This window comes from Phacochoerus africanus, chromosome 14, assembly GCF_016906955.1.
Source record: "Phacochoerus africanus isolate WHEZ1 chromosome 14, ROS_Pafr_v1, whole genome shotgun sequence".
In the NCBI taxonomy this organism is placed as follows: domain Eukaryota; kingdom Metazoa; phylum Chordata; class Mammalia; order Artiodactyla; family Suidae; genus Phacochoerus; species Phacochoerus africanus.
The window spans coordinates 21,636,975-21,647,739 of record NC_062557.1 but is presented as its reverse complement, the minus strand read 5'-3'; the positions used below and the strand labels follow the sequence as shown (position 1 = coordinate 21,647,739).

The 10,765-nt window shown below is 43.1% G+C and overlaps 1 protein-coding gene across 1 annotated transcript; it reads right to left on the bottom strand.

Moving 5' to 3' along the window:
• LOC125113809 (keratin-associated protein 3-1) lies at positions 1-612 on the bottom strand. Its single transcript, XM_047756757.1, has one exon. It carries the CDS (start codon positions 559-561, stop codon positions 265-267), a length of 297 nt encoding a protein of 98 aa, XP_047612713.1. The 5' UTR covers positions 562-612; the 3' UTR covers positions 1-264.
• Positions 613-10,765: the final 10,153 nt, after the last annotated feature.

Genomic DNA, 10,765 nt, shown 5'->3' with positions numbered 1-10,765 from the left:
TTTGCTAAGCCAGAATGACGTTTATTAAGGAAGAGTCAAAAAGATTCTTTCTCAAAGAGCAGTGAAATACCCTAAAAGACAGAAAGAAGGTCTCCAACTCTCCTCGAGAGAAGGAAGGATTAAGAAGTCGGGCACATGCACGAAAACACCGCCCTGGCAGATACGATTGGTTTAGACGGACGTAGGTAGTAGTGAGGGTGGAAGCCCGGATGAGGCGTAAGACGTTGAGCAGCTCATCACAGGACCGTGCAAAGCCGTGGCTACTTAACAGCAGGGCTCACAGCGACTTTCACAGCCAGGCTGAACGATGGTTGTCAGGTTGATTCCACTCAGCCCAGGGGTGGGGTAGGAAGAGTTGAGCAGCCAGCCAGTTGGCACATAGGTGTCAGGCTCACAGCAGGGTAGGGGGCAGTTGTCACAGCAGATGGGCTGGAGGAGGCTGACCTCATGGGGGCAGGTGCTGGGCAGGCAGACTCCACACCGGCAGAATTTGTCAGAGGAGCAGATGGTGGTGGCGGGGCCGGTGGGGACCCTGCAGCACTGGGAAACACAGCAGGCCATGGTGTCGCGAGTTGGGTTTTGGTTGGGTTGAGGAGAGAAGTCTCTTGGTGTCTCGATGCTTCTGTCCTCTGCTCTGGCTCTTATATACCCACCTCTCGGGGCGTCAGACCTATGACCCAGGCTATTTTCCCCCGTGTTTCAGTTTATAGCTGTCCCCATAAAAGACATCTAATTACTTAAGTGTTTATTACTTAAGACACACTCCTCACCCCGTAAAAGGCATTTAGGTTGCTTTGTTGTCAAATTAGGACTCTGTGCATTGGCTGTGTGTCACGGCATAGACATTTCATTTCAGTCTTCAAAGGCACCAAGTCATTATCTTCTAATCAGTACGCAGCAGTGATGATGGCCTGACATGCTACGTATCTGCAAAGCAACCTCACGTTTTTTTGTTTAATTTTCAGATAAGGATATACCCAGGTTTTATGATTGCTCTTCTGCCAGCCACCAAAGATTCTATGGGAGGATGTAGGTAGGCCTTCTGGCTGAAAAAGGGATACAGCTTTGTTTTGTTGTGTTTTGTTTTTCCTTTTTCAAAGTTTTATTGGAGTATGGTTGATTTACAAGGTTGTGAGAAGTTCTGCTGAAAAAGTGGTACAGGTTCGCTTTATTTGGTTTTTCCTTTTTTAAAGTTTTGTTGACGTATGATCGATTTACACGATTGTGGTCATTTCTGCTGTGCAACAAACCGATTCAGTTATACGTGTATACACATCCATTCTCTTTCAGATGCTTCTCCCACATAGATTATCACAGAATGTTGGGTTGAGTTCCCTCTGCTGTATGGCAGGGCCCCATTGACCTGGTGTATGGTTATTGCATATACTTCAGTGTGCATTTGCCAGTCCCCAAACCTCAGTCCATCCCTCCCCCATACCTGACCCCTTTGGTTACCATAAGTTTTTCAAAGTCTGTGAGTCTGTTTCTGTTTTAAGATTTATTTTTCATGCTCCAAGAGGTTAAGTTCAGATGAAAGGATGGAATCAGCAGGGAAAGAGACCCTGGTTCTGTGCTAAGAAGCACTTTCTTATAGAGCTGTAACAAACCAGTGACTCTGTTCCCTTCATTTGTGCTTTGAATGATAACTTGCAGGGGCGGGTAGATGGAAGTTCAGATCCACATGGGTGGCAGTGATGGATGCCCTTTAAAACTCCATTCAATCATATTAGGAATTAAGATTATTTATGACTCCAAAGCTTAGTTGTATTGGGCCATTTAGAGGTGAAACAGTGCAGTAGTTCTTAAAATTAGTTTCATGAACACCTGTTCCAAAGAACATGAAAGGGCTCCCTGGAAAATAAATTTGAGAAGTACCAAATTCTTTGTTGGTGGACCTTTCAGAGCCTTTGATATGCTAAAGTGCTCTGTGACTTTTATCTTTTTTTTTTAATGGCCACACCTGCACAGCATATGGAAGGTCCTAGGCTAGGGGTCAAATTGGAGCTGCAGCTGAGGCCTATACCACAGCCAAGGCAACACCAGATCCAAGCCACATCTGCGAACTTCACTTCAGCCTGCAGCAACACCGGATTCTTAACCCATTGAGCGAGGCCAGGGATCAATCCCGCATCCTCATGGAGACAACATTGGGTCCTCAACCCGCTGAGCCACAATGAGAACTCTGTGACTTCAATAAAGGGATATACCATGCATTTTTCTCCAAACTTACTTGACCATGGAATCATTTTTGTTGGCTAGTTTTCATAAATGAGCTTCATAGATCCGTGTTCAATGGAGTATATTTGGGGAGCTACCCCAGTTACACTTAAACCACTAATGCCTTAATAATATTATTTAAAAAATAATGCCATTTGTAGCAACATGGCTGGAACCAGAGACTCATACTAAGTTAAGTAAGTCAGAAAGAGAAAGACAAATACCATATTATATCACTTATATCTGGACTCTAATATACAGCACAAATAAACCTTTCCACAGAAAAGGAACTCATGGACTTGGAGAACAGACTTGTGGTTGCCAAGGGGGAGGGGGAGGGAGTGAAGTGGAATCTGGGGTTAATAGATGCAAATTATTGCTGTATAGCCCTGGGAACTATAGCTGGTCACTTATAATGGAGCACGATGGAGGATAATGTGAGAAAAAGAATGTATATATACATGCATGACTGGGTCACTTTGCTGCACAGTAGAAAATAGACAGAAGACTATAAACCAACTATAATGGAAAAAATAAAAATCATTTTTTAAAAATTAAAAAAAAAAAACCCTGGGAGTTCCCATTGTGGCACAGCAGAAACAAATCCGACTAGGAACCATGAGGTTGCGGGTTCGATCCCTGACCTCGCTCAGTGGGTTGAGGATCCGGTGTTGCCGTGAGCTGTGGTGTAGGGCGAAGACGTGGCTCCGATCAGTGGGTTGAGGATCCGGTGTTGCTGTGGCTGTGGTGTAGGCCGGCAGCTGTAGCTCTGATTAGACCCCTGGACTGGGAACCTCCATATGCCGCAGGTGCGGCCCTACCAAAAAATAAAATAAAATAAAACTGCTTTCATTTTATCCATTTTCTCATTTTATAATTTTGGAGCCCTCTGCTGGAAATAAACTCATTGTCCACATCGCTTCAATAGATACCTTTCAGTTCAGTCAAACACTCATTGCTCGAGCATCTGGGGTAAGTTGGCATTATGCACAAAAGAAGCGAGTGGTTTCCTGCCGTTGACAGGTCACAGAGAAGAAGCGATGCAGAGATGTAAACAAGGCCCATGAGACACGGCTAAGGTTGTACCTTCAGGTTTCCTGGGTGAGACGTGGAAGTTTAGAGGCAGTAACACTGCCGCTACCTGGAGGATGTGGGGAGCACCCGGTGAAAAGAGAAGCTTTGCGTGGGTCTTAAAGGAGGAACGGGTAGAAGGGAATTGCAAAGGAATTTCAGCAAGTAAAGCAGAGACACAGAATTCCCGGGGTAGCAAACAGTGTTGATTGGTTAAAGCACACCTCCCAGATCTCCCGTATTGAGGACTTGGATGTCAGGATGATGAGATAAGAGGTTGCAAAGGTGAACGCCACGGTCGGGAGAATTTGCCCTGTGCCTAGTGTCCTGATCTTAGGATTTTTAACTGCATCTGGTGGGCAAGGGACATTAATGACCGTCTGTAAACATGTAGATGGCACGATGGGGTTTGTCTTTGAGAGAGATGACTTGTTTTTGAGTGGAGGCTCCGCATCAGCAGCATTATTACTAAGGGTCAAGCCTTGTGCTGTGTGCCTTACGTGTATTATATGCTTCTCACCACAAGCTGATGAGGTGCGTCATGTGACCTTCTTTGTGGTTTTACAGAGGAGGAACCCGAGATGTAGGGAGGTGAAGTAACTAGTAAGTGAGTAAGTGATGGAGCTGGAGTTGGAAGCCAAGCAGTCTGTCTCCAGAGGCTGTGCTCTGGCGCATAATCCCTCTCACTGTGGGCGTGTTGTTCTAACTAGAGTGACAATGACCTTGCCGATTAGTCACATTTAAGATGGGTGGGGGGAGAAGAGAGGGAAATATATACAATGGAATATTACTCAGCCATAAAAAGAATGAAATGATGCCATTGGCAGCAGCGTGGTTGGACCTAGAGATTATCATACTAAGTGAAGTTAGTGAAAGACAAACCTCATCAGTATCACTTATATGTGGAATCCAAAAAAGGATATAAATGATCTTATTGGCAGAACGGAAACAGACTCACAGTCTTTGAAAAACTTACGGCTGCCAAAGGGGGCAGGTGGGGGGATGGACTGGGGGTTTGGGATTGACAAAGGCACATTGAGGTGTGTGGGGACCTGCTGTACAGCACAGTGGGGACCTGCTGTACAGCACAGAGACATCTACCCAATAATATTCGCCAGTGGGGACCTGCTGTACAGCACAGAGACATCTACCCAATAATATCCTAGGATAATCTGTGGGAAATGGATCTGAAAGAGAATGGATGTGTGGCTCTGCATCACCGAATCACTTTGTTGTGCAGCAGAGGGATCACAACCTCGTGAATCGACTCTGTGTCAATAAAACTTTAAAAAATGAAAAAAAAAAAAAGATTGGGGGTTGGGATGGGACCTGGTAATGGAAGGTCTGTGACCACACCTGGCACTGATTTTTAGAGCCTCTTTTCTTAACCCAAACACTACGCTCTAGAGAGGAGATCATTTGAAGGCAGGGACAGTGGTGGGTAAGCTACTTTCTGTCTTAGAGGGTAGTGTGGTCCGTGGTAATAGAGAAACAGGGGCATATCTGAGGCTTATCCTCACATCATTCCGTTTTCTGAGGACCACTATCTGTGGCATGTCAGTGTCCACAATAAAACTAATATTCTTGTTTTGAAGCTCACTAGAACATCCTAACCTTGTCCCCCATTAATAGGTAGCCTGTATTGAATGTATACCACGTGCCAAGCACAGCGCTGAGTGTTTTATGCGTAGTTTCTTCCGTATTTCTTACACTCTTAGAAGATTGGGACAATTACCAAACCCATTTCCCAGATGATGAAACTGAGAGTAGGGTAATATTTGAAGTAATAATTTAAAGTCATAGTACTAGTTGCCAAGGACAGAGGGGGAGGGAGTGGGATGGAGAGGGAGTTTGGGGTGAATAGATGCAAACTATTACATTTGGAGTGGATAGGCACTAAGATCTCACTGTGTGGCATAAGGAACTGTATCCAAGCTCCTGGGATAGACCCGTGATGGAAAATAATATTTAAAAAAAGAAGGTATATTGGAGCTCCTGCGGTGGTGCAACAGGATTGGCAGAGTCTTGGGGGCTGTGGGATATGGGTTCGATCCCCCAACGGGCATGGTGGGTTAAGGATCTGGCGTTGCCAATGCTTTGGCTTAGATTGAGATCGTGGCTCGAATCTGATCCCTGGTCTGGGAACTCCATATGCTGCTGGGTGGCCAAAAACGGAAAAAAAAAAAAAAAGAATGTGTATACATATATATGCATATGAATGAGTCACTTTGCTGTACAGCAGAAATTGGTACAACATGGTAAATCACCTATGCTTTAAGAGAGTGATCAGACGTGAGCTGTGTTCCATGGAAAATGAACTGTGGCAGGGCCAAAGAGGAAACAGGCAGGATAAAGAGGTAAGCGGTCCAGGAGAGAAGATGGACAGTGATGCCAGTGGCTGATGACCTGGGAAGAGGTGGTAGAGTTTGGGAGGCAATTTTGAAAGGAGAGATGGGACGTCGTGATGACCAAGGATCGTGTTCAGGTCTCTGATGTGTCTCGTGAGCGAGAGGGCACTGGAGCCAAAAAGCTGGAGTGATGGGGAAGGGGCACCTGCAGAGAGTTGGCAGCCTGAAGCCTGCGAGAGGGAGCAGGGCTGAAGGTTTCCGAGGCTCCAACACTCAGATGAAAAATGGGCTTCGTACCAACTTCCTGGACTGGAATAAAAGATCACGTTTGCGTGTGTTAGTCAGAGGTTGTTGTGAGCCTGTGTGTGCTTTGCCAGCATCCACCTCCCTGGCTGGATTTCTGTGCTGCTGTCGGGGGAAACTCCTCCCAAGAGACGGCAGCTCCCGTGTCAGCAGAAATATCAGTGTTGGGAGGTTTCACACTTCGTGGCAACCCAGTTTTTCTTGAGGCCTGATGGAGCGCTTCTTCCCATCGCAAAAGCAGGATGTGGGAAGCTTTCCAATTTGTCATCCTAATAAAAAGGGCTGTAAGTAAAAATGTTTGGTCTTTATTTCCTGATTGGCAAGATCTTTTAAATTTCTGGGAACTCCTTTATGAGACGGGTTGGAAGAAAGAATGGCTGGCACGAGGACTGCCACGGACACCAGTCTTGACACTGCAGAATGTCCCCTTCGCTCTTTGATGAGCATGTGGGCAAAGGATTCTGAGTTTGGGTTAAATGGGGGACTTTGAGGGTCTTTTCCATTTTCATTATATATGTGTGTATATATATATATTTTTTTTAATATAATTGAGACTGGTATAACTCTTGCCAGCCTTTTTACGTGCACTGAAAATGACTCTCAAATTGGATTTCTTGCAGATGGACGGAGGACAGCTGACATAGCTATCTGTGTGTTGGTGTATGTGACTTAAGGGGGTGGCTTTTCAGCCATGTCTCACGTGGACACCTATGTTTGCATTGCTCCATGCTGGAGCAACCCTCATAGCACCCGGTCCCAGGGCACACACAAGCTTCTGAGGGTTGGAAGTGTGGCCTGCTTTTCTTGGGCATCTTAGGTTTTTGGTTTAATTCTTGTGTATCACTGTAGGCTCTAGAATAGGCAGAGAGTAACAGATTGAAATGCAGTTACGTAAGGTCTAAGTATATTTGTTAAGATTAACCTGATTAGGAAAAAGAAGATTCAATGAAGTTTGAATGCCTATTGTATGCCAGGCACTGGAAAAATAAAATTGAGTATTCTGCTTCCTTCTCTCATTCTGCTCTCTGTCCCTCCCTAAAGCTAAAATATCTTTAGAATGATGAAAATGTACAGACTGTCCTCAAACGTAACATAACAAGTGATTTGTTTGGCTTAGTACATGAGAACACATAAAACAAGCATTTTGTGTTACTTCCAGTCTGTTTCTGGTTCACACCAATTTCCATTTCAAATCTTTGTGCGGCATGCTCTCATTTTGGTCTCTTCTGGTCAGTTAAAAAAAAAAAAAGTGTTGGGGTGAAGTTTCAAGATCCTCGCCTCGGAATTTCCTCAATTCTATCTTTAGGATGCTATTATTTTATTTTCCCTGCTTCACCACCTCAGTGGAGAACCATGAATTCCTCCTACTCTGAGCTCCTTGGGATTTTAATTCTAAACTTCTGTCCACTTTGACTTTTCTCAAACTTCATGCTTCCCGACCTCAGTTGCTCTGAAAATCCCAAGTTCCTTCACGTCTTCAGCCCACGATGTTATCAACCTACTCAGACCTTTTTTTCTAGGTCTACGGGTTTCATCATTTGAAATAATGAGTATTACCTTACAGTAACATAATTGTATTACTTTGGCCACTTCAGACCAAGAGTCCTTTGATCCTTTTGAGAAAAGAGTCGGTTTGCCTCTTCTACCAAAATAAACACTATATTAAAAATTGAGAAACTAGAAGTCTTGAAATTTTGTGTTTTAAATATTACCCTTTTAAAAGCCAGAAATTTTTATTTTTTTATTTTTTAGAGTTTTATTGAAGTATAATTGAGTCATTTCTGCTGTACGACGAAGCAATTCCGTCATACATGTACACACATCCGTTCTCTTCCAGATTCTTTGCCCATAGAGATTATTATAGAATATTGGGTGGAGTTCCCTGTGCTATACAGCAGATCCCTGGTGGTCAATTATTCCATATACTTCAATGTGCACATGCCAATCCCAAACCCCTAGTCCATCCCTCCCCCCAACCTGTCCTTTGGTAACCATAAGTTTGTTTTCAATGTCTATGAGTTTCTGCTCTGCTAATAAGTTCATTTGCATCCTTTTTTTAGATTCCACATGTAAGTGATATCATATGGTGTTTGTCTTTCACTGCCTAACTTCATCTAGTATAATAATCTTTAGGTCCATCTATGTTGCTGCAAATGGCATTATTTCATTCATTTTTATGGCTGAATAATATTGCATTGTGTATATGTACCACGTCTTTCTTACTCCAGAAAATTTAGTTTTAGAATCATGTAGCATAGCAATTGTGTTTCTCTGTCTCATATTTATAGAGCAGGAACAAAGAAGAAAAAATAATGTGCTAGAAATGGAAAGATCCAATATGGACTAATACTTGGTACTTTGGATTTGTCTCTCTGAACCTCACATAAGCAATTTTACTAACGCTCGAATCCCCAGGCTTATCCAAACCTCATATGCTTCAGTTGATGTGATGATTCAACATCCTCTCCCTTGAAGTTTCTCAAAATCCCTTTGCGTCTTTGGGCTTTTAAAACTGATTTTGCCTATTGGCATTTAATAGAATAATCATGATGGAAAACAGGTTTTTTAGGTCAGAGTTTTGGTTTTGGGAATAAGTCAGTAATTAACAAAGGGCACAGCCCACTTTTACATGGAAGGCTTTCTTAAACTTTAATTTTTATTTTATATTGGAGCATGGTTGATTTACAATGTTGTGTTAGTTTCAGGTGTACAGCAAAATGATTCAGTTATATGTATATGTACATCCACTCTTTGTCAAATTCTATTTCCATATAGGCTATTACAGAATATTGAGTAGAGTTCGCTGTGTTATACAGTAAGTCCTTGTTGATGATCTATTTTATATATAGTATCTTTATATGTTAATCAAAAACTCCTAATTTATTCCTCCCCCACCTTTCCCCTTTCATAACCGTAAGTTCGCTTTTGAAATCTATGAGTCTATTTCTGTTTTGTAAATAAGTTTGTTTGTATCATTTTCTAAGACTCCATGTATCAGCGATGTCACATATTTGTCTTTTCACTTACTTCATTTAATATGAGACTCTCTAGGTCCATCCATGTTGCTGCAAATGGCATTCTTTCTAGAAATGGTGCAACTTACTTACCTACAGAGCTAAATAGTGCTGAGTTAGCTTTCCAATTCGTCAGCCAGATTCTATAAGGGCTAAAATATTGTAATTCTCTGGCTGCCACCTCCAAAGCTCAGAGACTAGTTTTTTTCCCTATAATCATCTACATCCTCCATGATTAAACACAGGGAGTAAGTGAAAAGTCTGAACAAATGGTTCGCTCAATAATCTGAAATTTTAAAGGCATTATGAGTATAGCATGGCGACAAGAACCACACCCATCATTTGACTCCAAGGAGTTTTATATGAAGAAGTTAGGTACCTAAAAGGATTCAAAGGGGAGGTTGCGATAGTACACGTGTAGGAAATGCAGAAAGCCCTAGGAGTGATGTTTACTTTAAAGGGAAAAGGGAAGGAAATAAAACTTATTAATTCAGAGAGGAGGGTTATCCTGCAGAGCTGATACTCAGGCATTTCAGGAGAACTGGGTGGCTGGTGCTGCTGGTTCTGAGAAAGGCACAGGAAGCTGGTTCTTTAAGTGGTGAGAAAACAGCAAACTGAATTGAAGCGCTGCGATGGAAAACATCTCCAGCTACCAGAGCAAAGAAGTGCTCCTGGGGTGGTGATCCTGGGGACCCCTGGCATACAGGAAGCCCCAATTAAGCAGAAGGAAGCAAAAAGGAAGGGACAGTCCCTCCTTCCTCCTCCCGCTTTGCAGTTTTTCTCTGCCGCCCCCTGGTGGCAAAGCCTATCGTGGAGCAGCTGGTGAAGCCATAACCAGGACTGCAGAGCCTCATCACAGCATCTCAAAGCTGAACACGGAAAGGAGGGTGTGAAGCTGAGAGACAATAATTTAACAACTGGCACCAGGAAGCCCACAGCGTCTGAAGTAGCCTCCTTCAGCTCAATCTCCCCACACCCATTCCTTACTTCCAGTTCCTTATTTCATGGTCTCTTCATGAGTTTCAGTGTCAGAGTTGGGTTCATCTTTCAATTTTTATACATGAGCTACGTGACTATAAGCCAGCTATTTAACTTCATTTGTTTATTTTATAAAAAGCATTTTATTGAGATGTGATTGACATACAAAACATTATGCATTATATATATATATATTTATTTAATTAATTAAAAAATTTGTACTTTGTTTTTGTCTTTTTAGGGCCACCTCCACAGCATATGGAGGTTCCCAGGCTAGGGGTTGAATCGGAGCTATCACGGCCGGCCTAGGCCACAGCCACAGCACGGCCAGATCTGAGGCTCCTCTGTGACCTACCCCACAGCTCACGGCAACACGGGATCCTTAATCCACTGAGCGAGGCCATGCATCGAACCCTCATCCTCATGGTTACTACCTGGGTTTGCCAGCGCTGAACCATAATGGGAACTCATACGTATATATATATATAAATGATGAGTTTGGAGATAAGTCTATACCCATCATCACAATCAAAGCCACAACTGTATCTGCTACTGAGGCAGAATATGAACTCAGGTAGTTAGTGTAGGAGCATGGGCTCTGATACATTCTTTTGATATGGATACTGATTAACATGTGTGGCTTAAGGGCTCCAGGGAGTAACACCTCCACAGGCCTCGTTTTATTATAGCAAACATGCATTCCCCACAGGCTTTGTTGACTGTAGGAAATGCGACTCTCTAGCCCATTCCTCAACTGATAAAAAAGAAATGAGAAGTGGTGACTTAATCTAAGGAAAGAAAAGGGCAAAAAAACCCATAAAACTTTGGGGACAT

Bases quoted from the DNA above. Each gene is read 5' to 3' on its own strand.
- LOC125113809 (XM_047756757.1), bottom strand. From the start codon at position 561: ATGGCCTGCTGTGTTTCCCAGTGCTGCAGGGTCCCCACCGGCCCCGCC.